The sequence below is a fragment of the Spermophilus citellus genome, assembly GCF_964194105.1.
Source record: "Spermophilus citellus genome assembly, chromosome: 5".
NCBI lineage: Eukaryota > Metazoa > Chordata > Mammalia > Rodentia > Sciuridae > Spermophilus > Spermophilus citellus.
The window spans coordinates 128,264,348-128,288,935 of NC_138186.1; the positions used below are offsets into that span (position 1 = coordinate 128,264,348).

General features: G+C 35.5%; 1 protein-coding gene across 5 annotated transcripts in view; it reads right to left on the bottom strand.

Annotated features, from left to right (window-relative positions):
• Window positions 1-24,588, bottom strand: part of TBC1D32 (TBC1 domain family member 32) — a 204,141-nt gene that overhangs the window by 111,959 nt on the left and 67,594 nt on the right. For all 5 annotated transcript variants that reach the window (XM_081295926.1, XM_081295923.1, XM_081295922.1 and 2 more), the window contains 4 exons: window positions 10,978-11,116; window positions 8,601-8,688; window positions 5,786-5,904; window positions 2,236-2,352 (listed from right to left, as the gene is read on the bottom strand). In XM_081295926.1, coding sequence (XP_081152052.1) covers window positions 2,236-2,352; window positions 5,786-5,904; window positions 8,601-8,688; window positions 10,978-11,116 — 463 coding nt within the window. The remainder of the gene's footprint in view (window positions 1-2,235; window positions 2,353-5,785; window positions 5,905-8,600; window positions 8,689-10,977; window positions 11,117-24,588) is intronic.

Here is a 24,588-nt window from a genome sequence, read left to right on the forward strand (position 1 = left end):
CTGGAAAAGAGGCAGAATTTTCATAAAAACTAAAATTTAGTGATAAGTATATAAGAGTTCATTATACTGTTTTTTTTTTTAATGCAAGCTTGAAAATGCCCACAATAGAAAGGAAATAGCCTCCATGTGTGCACAAATGCATACACATACACACACTCACACACATAAAATCAGACTGCATCCGGTTTTCACACTACTTCTGCCTAGTATGAGGATAACTTATAAGCTGAGACTGAAAGAAAAGGCAGTTAGGGTCTCACTTAAGTACTCTAGAAAAGAAATAGGGGTCTGCACTAAGGTGATCTTAATAGGAATGGGGAAAAAAGGTATTGGAAAGATGAAGTTTATGAAGATGGTGATTTATTACATTTATAGAGGAAAGTCAGCAACAACTTCCAGGTTTCTCACTTGTTTAATTGTATACATGATGGTGTCATATACTAATATAAGAAAACAGAAAATGGAATTGATTTAGGAAAGAAAAACACAACATTCTGTTGTAGAAATCATTAAGCCCAAGAGTCAAATGAATTTTCCAGATGCCCATTATCTAGGGGAATCAAAGTACAGATCTAGGAGGAAAGTTATAGATAAAAGTCATAGAGTTGTCAATATTCAAGTGAAGCCATAAAACTCAATGAAATCATTCTAGAGGATATGTGACAAACAGAAGAAGAAAAGTACAGGAAAGACCAGAGAAAGTGGGAGAAGTATATCCCATATCCAGGGGAGAGGAGAATGACAATAAGGAGTGAATCAAATGTATTAAATGATGCAAAGTAGTAAATTGAGTTAAAAGATGGGGAGTTTCCCTGGGATTAGGGAATTAAATATTTATTGATTTTTGGCAGAAATATTTCAGTTAGGCAGTCAGACAAGATACCAGATTACAGTGGATTCTTCAATCCATAGAAGAGAAAAAAAATACCAACTTCAAGTACAAGTGATTTTTCAGGAAAGAAAGCAAACCACAGGGTGGTAACTATAAGAAGACAAAGATCAAGGGAGTTGTTACTTTTAGTTGGAAAATCTATATCTATATGCATTTAAAAGATGATGGAAAGCAATGATTTTCCTACAGTGTTGAAATATAGTGCTTTTGGGAGCAGTGAAGTAATAAAACTATTTTCAGTTAAATTTCTTAAGGTTAAATAGAAGACAAATCCTTCAATAAGTGAAAAGATAAATTTGAATATACACTAAATAAGAAAATAAACATTCACACCCTTGCTCTACATTAAATAAGAAAACTCATGGATACCTGTTTCCTTAACCCATTTCTTTAAAGCCAATAATATTGAGAATAATTATTTTAATAACTGTTTACAGGATGTCTACCTCTGCTAGATTCTATTGACAATATATCCCTCTTTCCTTCAATTACTCCAGTGTTGTGATAGAGACCAGTGTATAAATAGCTAACTATATAAACTACTTAAGAGGCATCAAGAGATAAAATTTAAGCATAAGAGGAAACTGGAAAACTTCAAGAAAATAACAGGAGCTAGATAAAACTTTAATGATACAAGGGTCTATGTTTCATTTCACGGAAATTATCAAAAAATTTCCCTAAAAAAAGTTTTTTAAAGTTCAAATATTTAGGATTAGTAAAGGTTAAGAGTATTCAAAAGAACAAAACTGTGTTTAAAATATGGGACAAAATGATTAGAAAAAAAAGTATTAATAAATAATGGAATTTCAGTATCAAATAATAATTTATTCATGTTTATATGCATATATTTACATTTATGTGTTTAATTCATAAAGGTACCCCAAAGATAAATATACTTTAAAGGTTACATTAACTTTCTGAGTATAAAACAAGTCTCAAATTAAATAAATATGTATATACTGCCCTCATGGGGCAATAATATATAGTTCATTAAAATATAAGTAGAAAATGTATTGGACTCCTTGGATATAATTTATTCCTAATTATCCTAGCCAATGAAGGAGCAGTACTGTATGACTAATAACATAATGAATCATCTAAAACTCATTTCTACATAGATTTCTGCTTAGATTAAATCACTTTCCTGGTAGAGGAGAAACAGCCCTGTATTCTGATGCATGTAGGGGCAGTAAAGTGGCCTGGATTAGATCTCTACTCATGATAATTAAAGAATGTATAATCCTTGGTTATAAATAATCAAATTAGCCTTTAAATGCCATAAACAGTGGTTTATTTTTTTTCTTCTTTTTTGCCCAAATCACAATTAAAAGAAAATGACTTACAATTACACATGTTGGGACTTCACGAAGAGAATATTCCACTTTGTTGGGAAGCTCTTGATTGCCTACGAGCTCATATACAGCAGGATAGGATAACAAGTTTACCAGTGCTAGGAAAGACTTACAGAGAGGGGAGAAAAGAGTCATTTGAATGGTTCTTTTGTTTTTTCCAATAATATCCAAGGAAAGAGTCAAATGTTATATTTGTTTCATTATGAAGGCTAACTTTTAAAAAAATTTAATTAATCTACATCAACATAGCACACTTATATATAAGCACAAAACATTTAATAATCTAGCATTGAAGATGCATAATACTACAACTATTACAGAACATATAGAAGAGTTAGAAAACATTTTAAAATGTTATACATCTCTTAAAAATTTGGTTCTCCTGTTATTTGTAGATAAACAACTTAGCCGGGTGGGAATGTGCCTGGGAGTGCTCTGTGGGTCTTTCCAAGGACAAAGGGTTTATGGTGGTTGATAACGTGTTGGGAAACCATGTAGTTTAGCACATACACCCCTCTTGGCTTAAACCAATCAGTTCAAATGAATACCCCTTTTGTACTGACCAATCACCCCTACCCAACTTGTTCCCGCCAGTGAATGTGCTAATCATGTTTTAGAGTTGTTATTTGATTTTCCCGCAGTGTGTGATGATTTGCTAAGAGATGCTATGATGTATGTGAAGTCCCTGCCTTCCCCAAAGAGTGTATAAAACTGCTGCAAACCCTGGGCTCGGGGCCTCTCAGCGTCACCAGTTGCTGTGTGTGCGTGCGGAGGACTGAGCTAGCTCGCAATAAACACCTCTTTGCTGTTTAAAAAAAAAAAAAAAAATTTGGTTCTAACAAAAAATGAAATTACCCATGTCTGTCATTCTTCATATTACTATATCTGATAGTCAAGAAAATAAGAATTAGAAACTCTAGGCAAGACAATACACCCTGTATTTTCTTGCCCTCATTCATAAGATCATCTTTTAATACATCCACTAGAAATCCAACTAGTCTATACATTGTAGTTAATTTTAAAAAGTCATGGCTTTTCCTATCAAAACAACCTCATTTTTCTAGTTTCAGAAAATAAGTGAAAAGTATGTTTTACTTTTTGGATAGAAAGTTCTAAAGGAAATGATTGATAGTACTCAGAAAGTGGCTCAAAGAGGTAATTTCAAGGCTAGGGGGTGTAACTTCATGGTAGAGCATATGTTTAACATGCATGAGGCCTTAGGCCAGTACAAAAATAAAATAATAATAATCTCAGAAGAAAAGAAGTGAGAGTGTAACAAGAGTACAATTCATGCTTTCCTGTATGAACCTACTGCATGACCACTGGTGGCTCAGTTCAGTTATATGTATCTTTAAAGAAATTTGCCATCTTTAATTGTTAAACTAATGGCATAAATGCTACTTTTCACTTATCGGTCTTTTACATCTGTGGGATCTTCATTCACACCACTTTCATTATTAATACTCAAAATTTTGGATCTTTCCCTAATTAATCTAGTGAGGATTTATTTCAAAGCACTGACTTTTGGCTTTGTTACATTCTCTAGTTTGTCTTTGTTCTGGTTCATTGATTTCTACTCTAATCTTTATTACTGCTTTCTGCTTTTGCTTTGGGGATACTTGTTCTTTTTCTAGCTTCCTTGAGTAGAGACTTCAATCATTAATTTTAGATCTTTCTTATTTTCTAATATAAATATTAAAGCTAAAAATATCACACCTACATCCAAAAATTTTGATACACTAAATTTCCATCCAGTTTGAAATATTTTCCAGTGTCCTTAGTAACTTTCTCTATGACGGCCTGTTATTCAGAAGTATGATGTTTAATTTCCAATTTTTCTAGTTTCTAGTTTTTGACTTTTTATAATTCTATTATTGTCATAAAATGTACTTTTTATTATTCCAACCATCTTAATTTGGACTTCCATTTAGCTCATGAACAACTGAATCTTTCTTCCCCCCCCCCAATCTCACATTTTATCATTTCTATTAGCTTAACTTCACTCTTTCTTCTGCCATATTTAAATCTTCTGTTAAATGCACCTGAAAATTTTTGTTTCACACAAGTTTTTTAGTTTAATAATTTCTATCTGGCTCTTTTATATAGTTGTTGTTTATCAGTGATTTCTACTTCATTCATTCATTGTATGCATATTTTCCTTCATATTCCATTTCTAATAAATGCTAAAAATCTTTGTAAAATAATTCCAACCTCTTCATTTCACCATTATGTCTTAGTTGCTTTTTATTTTAAGTATAAGCCATATTTTCCTTTTCCTTCAAACATCTAATAATTTGGGGTTGTATCTCAGGCATCATGTGAATATATTAAATTCATTACACAGATTCTGGATTGGTTAAATTCCCTAAAGAAATGTAGGTTTTTTAAATTTGTTGTTTTGTTTTGTTTTGTTTTAACTTAGCAGTTAATGTTGGCTGGACTCAACCTCTAAACCCTTACATCTTTGGTAGGCATGATCTGCAATCTCTACAAAATTAGAAATTCACGCTTACTTTAAAATATAGGGGTTAGCCTGTGTTTAATTCATTTTTTAAGGGTTAGGCTACATATCTCAGAAAGAAAATATATGTACAGAGTTTGAAGTGGCATCTACATGGCATAATCTTTCCCAGGGAACTACCTCCATTTTCCAGCTGCTTTGTAGGGCTAAAATGTGTATTCTGGTTCTTTAGGGGTTTTAGTCTATATTTCTATCTATGGAGTATCAACTGGTATTTGTCCTCAAGCAAAAATCTGATAAATCCAGAGAGTCAAGTAGTACCATCCATACACTGACACTCTTTCATTTTCTGCCTATTTATTCATCACTGCAATACTTTTAACCGTTCTATTTTAAATTATTTTTCCAGAATTTATAGTTTTTACAGAAGTGAAATAGTCTACCAGTCTAGAAAGAGGGATTTCTGAAATGTTGGGTTTTTCTTTTTTCATATATCTAATTTTGTGACAACCTTTGGAAAAAATAATCCACATTCCCATAAAGTCAATTTAGGAATCATCTTCATCTAAATAAAATGAATAGGTTAATGTAAAAAAGTCATTTAATTATACAGAACACTACATGGGTGTTAAATTTTTTTTCTACCACATTATTCTAAATGATAGCATCTTCTCTCTGCCCACCAAATAATAATGACAAATAGTCATGAAAATTTTTTATTATATTCAAGCCTATGGCCAAAAAGCTTCTTAGATTTTTGTTTTCATTACTTGGATTTTGTTTGTTTTGGGATCTGTTTCTACATAACATGACTGGTGCATTATTACTCTTTATAAGGGAAAGAACTCTAATAAAAATAATATGAAAAAAAGCAAATTTGAAAATGTTATTACCAAGAAATATTGGTATTTCTATTGTTCACTAAATTTATTTTGAAAAAAAAAAACTAGATACGAAAAAGAGGGGAAGACATATTAGGGAAGTATTCTGATTACAACTAAACATAAATAAAGCCTGAATGAAGTCATTTCTGTAAGATACATTTCAAATATGTATATCATTTGTTAAATAACTACTTACCTTTTGACAGCTTCGGTCAATAGGATCCACTGGAGTAGATCTGGGATGGGTTACCCTAACATCATCTCTTCCACATTCCAGAGTGGACCATAATTCAGTTATAAGTGCACTAATAAACCCTAGGAAGAATTATTAATTCATGTCATATTTATAGTATAATATTTCCTATGGAAGAAAGATGATCACAGAAGATACATACCTGCTTATTCTATAATAAATAATCTCCACTCTTGATAAAAATGATATCTGCTATTGTCAGTATATTTTTATGACACCAACACCATAAAAATCTTCAATGAAAAAATTCTGAAAAACTATTTTTCTAAATGACTGCTGAATCTGAGTTAAAGCTTTCATCCTTGGCCAATAACAGCTCTGTTTTTCTTTTTAAAAATTATAAGATTTATACTTTCCTCTGCAAATGAGCTAAGAGCACAAGACAGCCTGAAAGGCTGTGTGCTTTGGTATGAAGGGAGAGAAAAGAATGTATAATGAAACAGGGTAGGCATCAAAAGAATATAAGTATGTTTTTTGGCAATTCCAATTACATAATTAGAAAAAGTTTGCATTTCATATAACTTTTGCTTCAATACAGACATGGCACCAGAAAAGAGAAAGAGAGAAAGAGAAAAAGAGAGAAAGGGGAGGGATCCTTTCATTGTGACAAAATATAAACCCCAAAAGCACTCCCCCAATGATCTACATACACTCCAGCCACACCCCACTGCTTTCAGCTACCACTCAGTTAATCCCTATCAGAGGATTAATGCACTGATTAAGTTAAGTCCTTCATAACACATAATTTTATCGCTAAACCTTCTTGCATGTCTCACACATAAACTTTTGAGGGACACCAAACCATACTGCTATTGTTAGACATGTGGCATCCTCCACATATCTAAACCATGCGGCTACGATTTAGATATGTGGTATCTCCAAAAAGTTAAATGATAGGAGGTGTGGTGTGGCTGGAGCAGGTAGATCACCAAGGGCATGCCTTTGGATTTTATATTTTGTCATAATGAAGGAAACTCCCTCTCCCTTTCCCCCTTTTCTCACCCCTTCCTGGTGCCATGCACCCAGTTGCTTTTCTCTGCAACTTTTTTCCACCATGATGTCCTGCCTTACTGCAGGCCCTGAGGAATAGAATCAGTCATCTATGGACTGACAGCTCTGAAACCATGAACCCCAAAATAAACATTTCTTCCTCTAATTGTTCTTGTTGGGTCTTTTGGTCACAGCAAAAGTTAAACAGTCTTTAAATACTTCTCATGTCTAATACTATATAACTAAATGAAAATGAATGCTGAACTTGATTATTGAATTCCTCCATGAAAAATCAAATCATACAGAAAAAGTAAAAACATCTAATTATAATCTCAATAAGCTCATAATATTTGAATAGTAAGAGTCCTCTCCTATAACAGAAAAATGCAGGCTCTTAAAATAAAAATACAAGGGTTAAAATTTTAAATCTGCCAGTTTATTAGCTGTACATGTGTGGAAAGATCCCTTGGGATCTTGGGAGCCCAGTTCCCCCATTTGAAAACTGACATAATAATAGTAAATTTTAGGGTTCCCATGAAGTATAAGTGGGATGATAAATGTAAAGTTCCTAGTATTGTAACCAAAACATCATAGGAGCTCAGGCAGCAGAAATCATCCTGCTTTTGTCCTGAAAAAAACTGCATTTAACCCTCTCATGAAAAGCTTGATAATTTGGGCTTGGGGGGTGGAGCTCAGTGGCATAATGCTTGCCTACCATGTGTGGGGCACTGGGTTCAATCCTCACAATCCTCAGCACCACATAAAAATAAACAAAATAAAGACATGCTGTCCATCTATAACCACAAATAAATAAATAAATTTTTAAAGCTTGATAATTTGATGATACAAGGTTCAGAGGCTTAATGGCTTGACCAAGAATAAGATCAGAAATTGAATGTAGACTTCAAATGCTTCAATTAATTTGCTTTTGTGTACTATATACCACATGAATTTTATTCTAAGAAGAAAACACATGTAGTTCAGTTTAGGATACTTATTGTCCAAAAACATGTTTCATTATACAAGTAGCACAAATTACTTCAGCCAAAAAAATAAATTAAAATGTACTATAAGAAATACATATTCATTTAAGGAGAGATTCAATAGTGATCACTGATGTCATGATTCATCAAATCTAAGCTTTAAAAATACAATCAGTATCTCTATTAGGAATTATACCTTATTCAGTGCTCAGTAAACCTTAACATATGACACATTAAGTTCCCAGTGTTTTAACTTCTAACAATTCCAACTGATATTGAATAATACTGATTGTAAACTCCAAAGTTAGTGTGTAGGCTGAGTGATTAGAAATGCTTTCAAAGGGGCAAGAAAAGGCATAAGGAAATGGTATGTATGTATGATAGTCATTATAAATAAATGTGAATTTGGACATACATATAAGCCACTAAAAATGAGCCTTAGAGAATCCTGTCAGATGGGACTGTATCCAAAAGAGGATGATATCCTGGCTCATAAAATGATGACAGATTCTTAAAGCATCAAGTATATTTCAGTTTAGTTCATTATATATCATTGCTTTAAGAAAAAAGTACAAGGATGTATACATTTCATACAAAAAAAAATTCTCAGTGGAATTTCATGAAAAAGGAAATACAATAAGGAAATCCTATAAGTTCAATATAAGGCTTAACTTGGATAAAAGAACTTATGAGTAAATATCCTGATATTTGATCATACCAGTTAAATTTTCAGTTTTCTTACTCATTCTAAATAACTATACTTTTAATTAAAACAAAACACTTACCTGAATTTTGTAGTGCTACTGCACCTGCTGCTGTTGATGCCAGTTGTGTAACCAAAACTCCATAGCCAAACTTTTTCTGCCTACTTATCTAACAAGTAAATAAGACAGCAATAAGATGCAAAAAAAAAAAAATCATGCTAATGTTTCATTCATACATGCTATATACAGAGTTACTGCTTTTATTAATAGGAATATCAAATATTCCTTCAAGACGATAACAGCAGGAAAAAAATCAAAACACTACACAAAAAGGAGTCTTTACTATTTTGACAATCTTATTTCAGATCTGCATTCTGCTCCTAACTCTATAACCTTCAACAAGTCACTTACCTTTCTTGACCTAAGTCTCCTCAAACATAAAATAAGAAACAAACCAGATGAAAAGTGAGAGTGCCTCCAACTCTAAATTTTATTGCCCTATTATTACTTTTTCAGTTAGTTCCTCAATAAATGTCCTTATTAATAAACCTCTATTGACTTCCAGTTTCATTATGCTTTCAAGCCATCTAACAACTTTGATTTCTTCTTAAAATGACAATTATTTTTAGAGGCACTATTCCTAAACAAGGGAATAATCAAAGAGAGTCCCAGATGTTAATATACCAGTTTCTAATAGACCACTGTAAAAATTCTCAAATAATTTGTTTTACAAATATTATATATGTATTCAGGGTACAGTGCCAAAGTATATATAAATCGCTTAGCATAAATCAGAATAAAAAAATAGAGAAATATATTACAATATGAACTCTGCCTCAGACTGGTTAAAGTCACGTGGTTTATAAAATGTCTGACTTCTGAACAGCTACCATTCAGAGTTTATATATTCTAAACATTTCATTGAACATATCTGTTTTTAATCTCAGACTTTTAAAATACAAACTGTACTCTCAGTTTTAAGGGCAAAAAAGTACAAATTAGGAACTAAAAACAAAACATGGGGAAAGTAAGGCTTATTTCTCAAATTTTCTGTTGCCATGTCTTTATAAGTTTGTCTTTCTTTTCTATCTTTATTAGTCACATTTCCCATTTTCCTTAATTCATAGTCCAATGTTCAATAAAAGAGGAATCATGCACTGAATGAAGACAGCATTGAAGCACAGATATAACTAAATTCTCTATACTAGAAGTTCATTTCAATAAAACAAAATAAAATCATGTATCTACACATATAAACCTAATATCATGAGACCATGAACCAATATAGATACATTTTATCCACCAAATGTAATCAGGGAAATTCATTCAGAAACTACTTGTGTTTCATGTGTACAGACAACAAAAGATTGAAATATTTGTTTTCTTATAGATTTAAACAAAAGCAGAAAATTAGAATTAAAGACAGTAAGAAGGGGGAAAAAACAGGCATTAAGCAATCTGATAATGTCAAACACCACAGCTGCAACAAGACAGAGAAGGAAAACACTTTTACACTGGTAACAACAAAAATTACACTTGATCTTAGCCAGAAGGCCAAGAAATAACAGAGAAAAACACTTAAAAGCAATAAAGCACCAATTTAAAAAAAGCAATAAGTAAATAGAAGGAAGATCAGTAGAATACAGAAAAGGGAAGAAGTGGAGGAAAAGAGGAAATACAGAGCACTGAAAGAGAGCAAAATATATTCCATGTATGTATGATTGTGTCAAAGTGAATCCTCTATTATATAAACTACAATGTTCTAATAAAAACATTTAAAATAAAAAAAACATACCTAGGATCCTAAAAAGACCATATCTCTAGGAATATATACTCAAAAGAAAACTGAATACAATTCAGTGGCCTCTGACTATCTGATTAAAGATTAGCTCATATTGTAAATTTTATTTAACAATAGAATCAATCCCTCTACCTAGGTACATGTATGACTGCACATATGGTGCAATGCTACATCGTGTACAACGAGAGAAATGAAAAGTTGTGCTGCAATTGTGTACAATGACTCAAAGGCATTCTGCTATCATATATACTCAATTAAAATTAATTAAAAACATATAATCCTTCTATAAATAATTTTGTGTCTTTTTAAACACTGAAGCATAAACATTCAAACATACATATAGATTCAAGTTTTTTTTCTCTAGAAGTTATACCCAGTTTCAGTACATAGATGTTTGATATCATATTTATAAAAACAGCAAGATGATTAACTGAATTTTTAAATTCCATCTGGCTGTTTGCAATTCTGTAAACACAGTCACAGACACCAATATCAACTCTCTAATGCTTTCCTAAAAACAATATCAAGTATTATGATGCTATATGGCTTTTTAATTGAGACTTAATAACCTCTCCCTGCACAGAGAACAGAATGATGCTCTTAATGGCTTTTAAACAACAAAAATTCCTTTTTTCTGTGACAGATGGTAATACATACCTGTAGTTTTTTTGCATATCGGTTGAACATAAATGTCACACATTCATTGATGGCACCTGTTCTTTGAAGAAGTAGTAATCCTTTGGGAGTGGCAGCAAAATTTAATAAATCATCTAACAAATTCTCTTCCCAAGCCATACTGAAACAGGTAAAAGAAAGATAGAGCTTTTTTTAGTACACTGAACTGAAAAGAAAGATGATAGCCAATAAATAAATTTATGCATACACAAATGGTAGCTAACTACTCAATAGATATTTTTAAGTAGAACTGAAACAATGGTTTCTTAGACGGTGATTTATTTTATTCCTATATCTTCTATACCAATAATTTTCCTTCACTGAATTAAATATTAACTCCATATGTCAGCATTTCTATTCCACCACTTCTCTCATCCATGCCTTAAGTTTATTCTACTCTCCCGTTATAATTCTGCTCTTTCTGGAATCTCTAAGCCTTGACTCTCCATTATTTCTGTACTTTCTGTTCATTATAAAGTTCTGTTTTCTGACTTTCTAAAGCATATTTTCTACATTATCATTTTATTTTCATAGGTTTTTATTTTATTTGGGGGAAATGTCAATTTTTTTCTCAGTACACACCTATAAGAAAGACCAACTATTTGCTCCTCAGAAAAAATTGAAAGAATCCCTAAAGAAAAGAAAAAAACTGGGAAAGCACTGAACTTCATGTATATACATACACACATATAAAATTATTTGTCAACTAAAATTTTTAAAAGATAGGATTTAGAATTTTCTGGAATTGGGGCTGGGGTTGTGGCACATGTGAGGCCCTGGGTTCGATCCTCAGCACCACATAAAAATAAATAAATAAATAAATAAATAAATACATAAATAAATAAATAGATAAATAAATAAATGTATTGTTTAAAAAAATAATAATAATTTTCTAGAATTGACAAAATACTTTAAGGACCAGAAATGATATATTTAAATCACAGAAATTAGGCAAACATCAAACCAATTTTTAAAAGGCCATTAGAGAAATGATTAACTTACATTATCTAAAAACAAGGGGTTATATCAGTTACCATCAATTCCCGAAAACAATAGAGTAATAGCTCCAAATATTGATGAGGAATAATTCTCTATCTTAATACTTATATTCAGATAAACTACCACTTAAAAGAGAAAATATGTGTGTAGGTGGCAGAAGACAGTAGGTTGGAAGGAAAATAAACATTTTCAGACATAAAAAGATAAAGATAGTTAACCACCCTCAAATATGTATTAAAGAAGGCTGGGGATATAGCTCAGTTGGGAGAGTGCTTGCCTAGCATGCACAAGGCCCTGGGTTCAATCCTCAGCACCACACACAAACACACACACACACACACACACACACACACACAAATTATTAAAGAATAATTAAAGGATAACTATGTTTGGAAACTTAAGACTATTAAAACAAATCACAAATTTTAAAATTATAATTAAAAATACTAAACATATTCAACAAATTTAGTATTGACAGTATAAAGAAATAAATTGCAAAATTCTAGATAACTAAAAAGCATTGAGAATAAATGAAAGTGTGCTAAGATCCATGTTGCATCTCAAGACATGAAATATATACCTACTAACTTTAGACTTTCACTTAAAAAATATAAATTAAGCTGGGCACAGGGCCCAGGCCTGTAATCCCAGAAGCTCAAGAGGCTGAGACAGGAGGATTGAAAATTCAAAGCCAGCCTCAGCAATGGTGCGGTGCTAAGCCACTCAGTGAGACCCTTTCTCTAAATAAAGTACAAAATAGGGCTGGGGATGTGGCTCAGTGGCCAAATGCCCTAAGTTTAATCCCCAGTACCTGCCTCCACAAAAATTAGATATACTTAAATATATACACAGATATCTTAGTGATACTGACTTTAAAAAAAAAACAGAATAAGAAACATTTTATCAATCTAAAATAAGACAACAAAGGAGGAAAAAAAACAATAGAACATCAACATAAAATACAAAAGAAAAAATAATAAGCCCCCAAAAATAGTATCAGAAAAATGTAAAATGTAAAACCCTAAAGTCACCTTAAAAAAAAAAGAAAAAGAAATTTAAAGATTGGGTCAAAACACAAAACACAAATACAACATGTCTGAATATTCTTGAAAATTCTTATTATGTGCAGAAAATAAAGTCTTACTGAGTTCTATGCAATAGTTTTAACTAATATGGTACACAAATACAAACTAAAGCAAAATGAACTTAGCAACATTAATATGGTAAAATTTAAAACAAAGTTATAAGAATGAGAGATTATGTAATTACTTTTATATATATGTGTGTGTGTGTGTGTGTGTATATATACACATACATACACACACACACACACACACACACACATATACAAAATAACCAGCTTTCAGGTGAAGAATATTCTTTTCAAGCAAACAGATTTTTCTTTCAACTGACCCTATAATAGGTCACAAAGTAAATTTAACCAATGTAAAAAAAGATATACATACAATTGATGGTCTCTGAAAAGCATCTAAATCAAAAATAAAATAAAGTAGTAACAACTATGAAAACTAGAAAATACATCCCAAATATTTCATGTATTAAAGACTAAAATAAAATTTTCAAAAAGTACATAAAACAGCTTAATAATCAAAGTGCTACACATCAAAATTAGTGAGTGTGGCTAATGTAGATTTATTTGCCCAATCTCCATTCTCAATCCCTTTTTCACTTTGCACTACTACAGAAATAAGAGAGGTAAAGAAGGAGGGAGAAAGGAAAAGAGAACATTATAAAACCCAAATCCAATCTTAAAAACAAATGTAATGAATTGGTAAAGAAGAGAGAAAAAGTGAAAAAATACTAACAATAAAAAAGTGGAGACAATGGCAACTGGAGAACATTTAATTTTTAAATCACATACAAATACTCAAATTTATGATAAAAATATGTAAATACAGAGATAAAATGCTATTTTTTGGAAAATATAAACAAAAGTCACTTATAAGAAATGGAAATCTGAGACCGGAAGATGGCGGCCAAGGGAGTGCAGCACACCAGTACGCTGTGCCACTGTGTGGGAGAAACACGAGGTGAAATGGCTGAAGGCTACCTTGGTGGGAATCCCCAGTGAAATTGAAGTGCTCCAGAATCTAGAGGTCAAAATTCCAGCGCGCGGGATTCGGCTGCAGGGGCTTGGTAGCGGGCGATTTCTCCGCACAGAGCGAAGCAGTACTTGGTCGGCGGACCGCCCCGTGGATGGAGTCTGGGACGCGCCCGAGTTAATTAGCCGCGAGTTACCAGAGAGGGATTACAGCGAAGCGGATTCTGCAGGCTCCTGCCAGTGGCACACTAGCCGAGCTGAGTGCTGAATTCCAGCTTTGAAATACAGGAGAGAATCGGTCCAGTTCGTTTCCCAACACCGGTCGGAACACGCAGGAGAACTGCAGCCGCCATCATGGAGAGCTGACGCAATCATCCCTGTTTTCTACTGATCTCAGCTCATTCAACTACAGAACAGGTGATTCCAGGCTGGTATTTGCCTGCGTCGCGCAGACAGATCGCTCAGGCTCGGGATTGGAAACTCTGAGGAGAATACTCTTCAGGCCTCACCCCTGGCAAGGCGGGCGCCGGGCTTTGAGCGGCCAGATTCTAGTTCCCCGGGTTGCTTTGGCCCAGGGCGGGAGATCCTTCTTGGCCCGGGGCTACGGAACCCCCCGCGGCGACTGTGTCTTTGACCCTGCCCCTGTCTGAGCGTACACTGAGCTGGGAGAGGTTGGAGCTGCCAGGCCCGGGCGGGGGCCGCCTGGGCCTGAGGCTGGGGTACCTCTGTGGACCCTGCTCCGAGCAGAGTGTGGCAGGGATCGGAGAGGCTGGGTTCTGGCCCTCGTGGCTGCTTGAGCCCAGGGCCGCGGAGCCTGCGGGGACCGCGAGCTGAGGCCAGCCACAAGTGAAACTTGCGACGAGGGGCAGCGGGACTCTGTCTCCTGGAACAGTTTTGACCCGGAGCTGGAGAGCCCGCGGGAAGTGCGTCTTAGACTCTGCTCCAAGGGGAGCGTACACCGAGCAGGGAGAGTTTGGTGCGGCCAGGCTTGGGCACCTAGCAGGGAGAGTCTGGTGCGGCCAGGCTTGGGCTCCCGGGGCGGCTCTGGCCTGGGTTTGGGGAACCCGCGGCGGTTGCCCTGAGGAGCCTGCTCCTAGCAGAAAGTGGCGGGGATCGGAGAGACCGGCTCCTGGCTCCCGAAGCGGCTCTGGCTCAGGGTTGGGGATCCTACAGGGACTGCTTCTTGGTCCGGGTCCTGCTGGGTACTGCGGGGGCCTGGAGGGCAGAGTGGAGCTGCCTCCTGTGCCCAGAGCAGGCTAAGGGTCCCGCCGGTGTGGTATCGCGACACCCCAACTGCAGCTGGGGCCGAGGAGAGTAGCCGCCCACGCCTGGAACAGGACCAGCGACCCGACGGCAGGGTAGCCAAGTCAACCCACTTGGAGTAGAGGCCGTGAAGAGCTGCCGTCTGACCCTGCAAGGTAGGCAGTCCTGCGTCCCACTGGCAGGACAGGCTCGGCAGCCGGCCAGTGTAGTGGACGAGTAGCATCGAGGCAGTCACGTCACACTGGTTGGAGTGGGGGTTGAACAGAGCCGCCGCCAGCATCCGGAAGGAGCCCAGAGACCCGTTGGAGAGGCAGTTAGGTACCCCCACTGGGAGTGGGGGTTGAGCAGAACTGCACCCCAGGCCCGCAGGGTGGGCAGATCTGAGACCCACAGGCGGAACAGGCTTGGAGGCCGACCAGCGTGGTAGACACGTCACATCAATTGGAGTAGGGGTGGAGAAGAGCTGCTGCCCACGTCCGGATCAGGACCAACGATCCGAGGACGTGGTAGGAACGTCACCGCAATTGGAGTGGGGGCAGAGTAGAGCAGCCACCCGTGCCCGCACGGCGGGCAGACCTACGACCAACCAGCGTAGTATATAGATCACCCTGATTAGAGGAGGATCACAGCCACTACCCGCCCTACAAGAGAGATATCCCAAATATACAAGAGCAACAAAAATAAACAGGGGGAAAAATTTCAAAAACACAACAGTTTCACGAAGCAGAAAGAAACGCAAGCAACATGAAAAGACAAGGAAAGAAAGGACCACAAGCAATGCAGGTCAACTCAACCCTAGAAGAGGTAATAGCTGCAACAGATGGAATGTCAGATAAAGAGTTCAGGATATACATGCTTCAGATGATCTGGACTCTCAAGGAAGACATGAGACAGCAAAATCAGACAATGAAAGATCACATTGACAAGGAACTACAGAAACAAATCCAGGAAGTAAAAGATCAATTTCACAGGGAGCTAGAAGTAATAAAGAACAAACAAATACAAATCCTAGAAATGCAGGAAGCAATAAACCAACTTAAAACCTCAATTGACAATACTACCAGCAGAATAGATCACTTAGAAGATAGAACATCAGACAATGAAGACAAAGTATTTCAACTTGAGAAGAACATAGACAGTTCAGCAAGACTGCTAAGAAACCATGAGCAGAACATCCAAGAGATATGGGATAACATTAAAAGGCCAAACTTAAGAGTCACTGGGATACAGGAGGGCACAGAGCTCCAAACCAGAGGAATGAACAATCTATTCAATGAAATAATACGAGAAAACTTCCCAGACTTGAAGAATGAAACAGAATCCCATATCCTAGAAGCCTACAGGACGCCAAAAGTGCAAAATCATAAGAGATCCACACCTAGACACATTATAATGAAGATGCCCAACATACAGAATAAGGAGAGAATTTTAAAAGCTACAAGAGAAAGGAAGCAGATTACATTTAGGGGCAAACCAATGAGGATAACAGCTGATCTCTCAACACAGACTCTGAAAGCTAGAAGATCCTGGAATAACATATTTCAAACACTGAAAGAAAATGGGCTCCAACCAAGAATCGTGTATCCGGCGAAATTAAGCTTCAGGATGGAAGATGAAATTAAAACCTTTCACGATAAACAAAAGTTAAAAGAATTTGCAGCTAGAAAACCATCTCTTCAAAAAATCCTTGGCAAAACATTACAGGAAGAGGAAACTGAAAATAACATTGAAAACCATCAGTGGGAGGTAGGCCAGTAAAGGGGGGAAAGTAACCAAAGAGGAAAACTAATCAGGTTTAGTAACATAAATAAACAAATATGACTGGAGGAACAAACCTAATCTCAATAATAACCCTAAATGTTAATGGCTTAAAATCACCAATTAAGAGACACAGGCTAGTCGAATGGATCACAAAACAAGATCCAACAATATGTTGCCTACAGGAGACGCATTTGATAGGAAAAGATATACATAGACTGAAGGTGAAAGGCTGGGAAAAATCATTCCACTCATATGGACTGCGGAAACAAGCAGGAGTGTCCATACTCATATCAAACAAAATAGATTTCAAGCCAAAATTAATCAAAAAGGATAAAGAGGGACACTGCATACTGCTCAAGGGAACCATACACCAACAAGACATAACAATCATAAATATATATGCCCCAAACAATGGTGCAGCTATGTTCATCAAGCAAACTCTTCTCAAGTACAAGAGTCTAATAGACCACCATACAATAATCATGGGAGACTTCAACACACCTCTCTCACCACTGGACAGATCTTCCAAACAAAAGTTAAATAAGGAAACTAGAACTCAACAACACAATTAACAACCTAGACTTAATTGACATATATAGAATATACCACCCAACATCAAGTAGTTACACATTTTTCTCAGCAGCACATGGATCCTTCACAAAAATAGATCATATATTATGTCACAGGGCAACTCTTAGACAATATAAAGGAGTAGAAATAATACCATGCATCCTATCTGATCATAATGGAATGAAACTGAAAATCAACGATAAAAGAAGGAAGGAAAAATCATGCACCACGTGGAGAATGAACAATAGGTTACTGAATGACCAATGGGTCATAGAAGACATCAAGGAGGAAATTAAAAAATTCTTAGAGATAAATGAAAACACTGACACAACATATCGGAATCTATGGGACACATTGAAAGCAGTTTTAAGAGGAAAATTTATTGCTTGGAGTTCATTCCTTTAAAAAAAAGAAAAAACCAACAAATAAATGATCTCATACTTCATCTCAAAATCCTAGAAAAAGAAGAGCAAAATAACAGCAAAAGAAGTAGAAGGCAAGAAATAATTAAAATCAGAGCTGAAATTAATGAAATTGAAACAAAAGAAACAATTGAAAAAATTGACAAAACCAAAAGTTGGTTCTTTGAAAAAATAAATAAAATTGACAGACCCTTAGCCATGCTAACGAAGAGAAGAAGAGAGAGAACCCAAATTACTAGCATACGGGATGAAAAAGGCAATATCACAACAGACACTTCAGAAATACAGAAGATAATCAGAAATTACTTTGAATCCTTATACTCCAATAAAATAGAAGATAGTGAAGGCATCGATAAATTTCTTAAGTCATATGATCTGCCCAGATTGAGTCAGGAAGATATAGACAACCTAAACAGACCAATAACAATAGAGGAAATAGAAGAAACCATCAAAAGACTACCAACTAAGAAAAGCCCAGGACCGGATGGGTATACAGCAGAATTTTACAAAACCTTTAAAGAGGAACTAACACCAATACTTTTCAAGTTATTTCAGGAAATAGAAAAAGAGGGAGAACTTCCAAATACATTCTACGAGGCCAACATCACCCTGATTCCTAAACCAGACAAAGACACTTCAAAGAAAGAAAACTACAGACCAATATCTCTAATGAACCTAGATGCAAAAATCCTCAATAAAATTCTGGCGAATCGGATTCAAAAACATATCAAAAAAATTATACACCATGATCAAGTAGGATTCATCCCTGGGATGCAAGGCTGGTTCAATATACGGAAATCAATAAATGTTATTTACCACATCAATAGACTTAAAAATAAGAACCATATGATCATCTCGATAGATGCAGAAAAGGCATTCGACAAAGTACAGCATCCCTTTATGTTCAAAACTCTAGAAAAATTAGGGATAACAGGATCATTCCTCAACATTGTTAAAGCAATCTATGATAAGCCACAGGCCAGCATCATCCTGAATGGAGAAAAATTGAAGGCATTCCCTCTAAGATCTGGTACAAGACAGGGATGCCCTCTCTCACCACTTCTGTTCAACATAGTCCTCGAAACACTGGCCAGAGCAATTAGACAGACGAAAGAAATTAAAGGCATAAAAATAGGAAAAGAAGAACTTAAATTATCACTATTTGCAGACGATATGATTCTATACCTAACAGACCCAAAAGAGTCTACAAAGAAACTATTAGAGTTAATAAATGAATTCAGCAAAGTGGCGGGATATAAAATCAACACGCATAAATCAAATGCATTCCTGTATATCAGCGACAAATCCTCTGAAACAGAAATGAGGACAACTACTCCATTCACAATATCCCCCAAAAAAATAAAATACCTGGGAATCAATCTAACAAAAGAGGTGAAAGACCTATACAATGAAAACTACAGAACCCTAAAAAGAGACATAGAAGAAGACCTCAGAAGATGGAAAAATATACTCTGCTCATGGATAGGCAGAACTAACATCATCAAAATGGCGATATTACCAAAAGTTCTCTATAAGTTCAATGCTATCCCAATCAAAATCCCAACAGCATTTCTTGTAGAAATAGATAAAACAATCAGGAAATTCATATGGAATAATAAAAGACCCAGAATAGCAAAAACAATGCTAAGCAGGAAGTGTGAATCAGGTGGTATAGCGATACCAGACTTCAAACTATACTACAGAGCAATAGTAACAAAAACAGCATGGTACTGGTACCAAAACAGGCGAGTGGACCAATGGTACAGAATAGAAGACACAGTAACCAATCCGCAAAACTACAACTATCTTATATTTGATAAAGGGGCTAAAAGCATGCAATGGAGGAAGGATAGCATCTTCAACAAATGGCGCTGGGAAAACTGGAAATCCATTTGCATCAAAATGAAACTGAATCCCTTTCTCTCGCCATGCACAAAAGTTAACTCAAAATGGATCAAGGAGCTCAATATTAAATCAGAGACACGGCGTCTAATAGAAGAAAAAGTCGGCTATGATCTACATACTATGGGGTCAGGCCCCAAATTCCTCAATAGGACACCCATAGCGCAAGAGTTAACAACCAGAATCAACAAATGGGACTTACTCAAACTAAGAAATTTTCTCTCAACAAAAGAAACAATAAGAGAGATAAACAGGGAGCCTACATCCTGGGAACAAATCTTTACCCCACACACTTCAGATAGAGCCCTAATATCCAGAGTATACAAAGAACTCAAAAAATTAGATAATAAGATAACAAATAACCCAATCAACAAATGGGCCAAGGACCTAAACAGACACTTCTCAGAGGAGGACATACAATCAATCAACAAGTACATGAAAAAATGCTCAACATCGCTAGCAGTCAGAGAAATGCAAATCAAAACCACCCTAAGATACCATCTCACTCCAGTAAGATTGGCAGCCATTAAGAAATCCAACAACAACAAGTGCTGGCGAGGATGCGGGGAAATGGGTACACTTGTTCATTGTTGGTGGGACTGCAAAATGGTGCAGCCAATTTGGAAAGCAGTATGGAGATTTCTTGGAAAGTTGGGAATGGAACCACCATTTGACCCAGCTATTCCCCTCCTCGGTCTATTCCCTAAAGACCTAACAAGAGCATGCTACAGGGACACTGCTATATCGATGTTCATAGCAGCACAATTCACGATAGCAAGATTGTGGAACCAACCTAGAAGCCCTTCAATAGATGAATGGATTAAAAAATGTGGCATTTATACACAATGGAGTATTACTCTGCAATAAGAAATGACAAAATCATAGAATTTGGAGGGAAATGGATGGCATTAGAGCAGATTATGCTTAGTGAAGCTAGCCAATCCTTAAAAAACAAATGTCAAATGTCTTCTTTGATATAAGGGGAGTAACCAAGGACAGGGTAGAGACGAAGAGCTGGAGAAGAAGAATAACATTAAACAGGGATGATAGGCGGGAGGGAAAGTGAGAGTTAAGGGAAACTGCATGGAATTGGAAGGTGAGCCTCAGGGTTATACACAATTACATATAAGAGGAAAGGAGGAGTAGGAGAAAAATTATATATGTGGAAGAAACGATTTATAGTAGAGGGGATGGAGAGAGAGTAGGGGAGGGGAGGGGAGGGGAGGGGTGAGGGGACAGTGGAGAATGGGATAGACAGCAGAATACATCAGTCACTAGAAAGGCAATTTTTAAATCAATGGAAATGTAACTGATGTGACACAGCAATCTGTATACGGGGTAAAAATGGGAGTTCATAACCCACTTGAATCAATCTGTGAAATATGGTATAATAAGAACTATGTAATGTTTTGAACAACCAACAATAAAATAATTAAAAAAAAAAAAAAAAGAAATGGAAATCTTACATTAGCCATTAAAGAAAATTAAGTTTAAATGACTCCTTCCCAAAAAAGTGTGTGGCGGGGGGTACAAAAGAACTTGAAAATCATGTCATTGCATGATATGAAGGAGTACATATAATTCTGGGGAATAAAAGCATATATTTTAGTAGATATTTTCTGCTAATATTGTTTATATTTCCTTCAAATTTTAGTAAAGATATCCAAATTTTCAAGCCAGAAGGAAGATCAGACCATGGAATCTTATCACTCTATAGTCTGGGGGAGGGGCAGTAGCAAAGATTGCTTTGTTAGCATGAAGAACTACATTTTTCAAATGAGCAAATATGGAGAGTTAGATGCACTCATGGTTATTAAATTTCTGGTGTTTAATTTTGGAGAGATCACAGTTGAACTTTGCAGTTCAAAGAATCCCTCCAATTTGACCAAAGGCACTTTAAAGGTTGGTTGGGGTAGGTTTGGCTTCTTGTTTTATTCTATGATTATAATCTTCTCGATTGTGATCCTAATGATAGTCTCAAATAGCTTGCAGTCATTGATATAAGGAAAACCAAACTTGTAGAACTTTTTTTTTGGAGTTTTGAATCAATCTTTAGATTAAAAGGACATCAGTACCCTAACAGTATTATGCATCAGCTTCTATCTTCAATATAGTAAGCACCCATAAAGGGAGCATAAAATACAAGATCAAAATTATTAAAACACAAAAATACTAAGTTTATGCTGGTTACTCTTTCTTAATTTTACCTTTATCACATCAATGTTAGTCGTACTGTCATTAGAATTGGGGGCTAGGGAAAGTTTTACTCATTAACTCTTTCATTGATTCACTCAAGGAATAGTTATCTGGTGCCTGCTATTGCAGACGTAAGCCTAGTAAACTATTCCGGATGATTATCCATTCAGGTTTTACCAAAGAATCAAGAAACAAATAATGCCTATCTTACATCAGCTATCTCAATAAAGCAAAAGAAGAAAGAAACTCAACTCTGTTAGGTAAAGTGAATTCTAATGAAAACAGTTCTGACTATTTTATCAACAGCTTTATTATATCTTTTATTTCTCTAAGACATTCTGATAGATAATTTAGATGTTGACTTAAGTAAGGAATATCTAGAAAACGGGCAAAGAACTATTTGGGGATGTGTCTATGAGGTGTTTCCAGAGGAGATTAATAATGCAAGAATCTCAGGAGAATAAGTGGCAAAGATCTATCCCAGCCCCATGTAGAAAGGCACCATCCAGTTGATTAGGAGCTGAGATAGACTAGAATAAAAAACAGAAAGGGGGAATTGGCCTGTCTCTAACCTAGAGCTGGGATACACTCCTCTTCTCTCCTTTGAAATTGCAACTCTAGGTTATTTGACCTTTGGGCTCCAGGATATATACCAGAAGATCTCCAGTCCTCAAACTTTCAGACTTTGAGCAACATTATCAGGATATCAGTGTCTCCAATTTACAGAAAACTTGGGTGGGACTTAGCCTCTATAAATCATGTGAGTCAATTCCCCTAAATTTATGGGGATTTATATATACATATGGATATATAAATAGATCCTATTGGTTTTGTCTCTATGAAGAGCTCTAACACAGATAATAACATCAGGGGTTGGAGAACCTCCTTTTTCCCTGGCATCAAGTTTTGGTGTAGAAATAAATTTTTAAAAAGGAAAAAAGAAATTTTCATGTGTAGCACATCTCTATTTTAACCCTGTCTCTCTGCACTTACTCCTAAATATCTATTCCTCCTACATGGGAGAAGGAGAAATTTGGAAAATATGAAGGGTGAATTAAACATAACCGGCTAAGTAAGGCCTCTCCTCCAGTCCACTTCCTTTTGGGGACCCATCGGCCTGTAGGAATCACACATTCTGCTCTACTCTCCTATACAGCTTTCTGATGGCATCAAGTTCTGCCTTAGAGTGAAGCCTGTAGCTGCCCACTGCCAACTGCAACTGAACTCAACTTGTCCCATTCCTGATACCAATACTAGGAAGTCCATGTTAATCAGTGTTTTGGTATGCTTGGCTTCTCTATTAATAGGTTCAGACTTCACAAGTGAGTGAGTGGCATATAATTTATTAGCTCCTTCACCCTCTAACATCAGAGTCTAAAAATATTACTGACATAAAATGTTAAGTACATTAATTATGTGCCCTATCACTTCTAGCCTATTGACCACATTATTTCTTCCATTTGAAATAACATCCTCATCTTTTTTAACTCAGTTAGTATTCATGTATTCTTTAAAACTCAGTTTAACAATTATTTTTTCTAGATTTCCCCACAAGTTGTCTCCCAAGAAACCCTTTATAGCTCATATCATACAGCTAGCAGAATCTACCACCATGCTATCTTTCCTGTACTCTATCTATACTACATACTATGTTCCCATAGATCTGTAAGCATCCTCAGAAATTAACAGAGTAGTCACTCAGTCTAATAATTGGATGAGTGAGTAGAAAACTGATGCATGAATGAAAATGAAAAAGTGACAAGCCATATGAAAGGATGTCAAAGTAAAAAAAAAAAAATCTAAAAACGAAAATACAGAAATGTTTCTTCTCATTGTCTCAAAGCAAGGCAAAAAAAAAAAAACAGCAGCTAATATAAGTGTTTCCTGTGTTAGGAAAAAATATTTAGTATTTTCTAGAGAATTAAGAATTTATTGAACCATTATATTGTTAAGAAAATACAGGCTGGGGTTGTTGCTCAGTGGCAAAGTGCTCGCCTAGCATGTGTGAGACACTGGGTTCAATTCTCAGCACCAAATATAAATACATAAAATAAAAGCCCATCAATGACTAAAACAAAATTTAAAAAAGAAAAAAAAAAACACAAAACATCTTTGTTTAATGGATTAAATTTAAATATGCCTACCTAAAAAAAAAAAGAAAAAGAAAAAATTTAAATTTGCCTCCAAAGTTTCTAAGAAAAAATTTAAATTTATCTCCAAAGTTTCTACAAAAAAAAAAAAAAAATCCCTCAAAGTTTTCCCTAATGATTATCTTTTCAGACTAAGACAATAGTCAATTATAAAATTACAAGCAAATCCAAGAACGTCATCAGATCTTACTTTTTTTTTTTTTTAAAGACAGAGAGAGAGAGAGAGAGAATTTTTTTTAATATTTATTTTTTAGTTCTCAGCGGACAC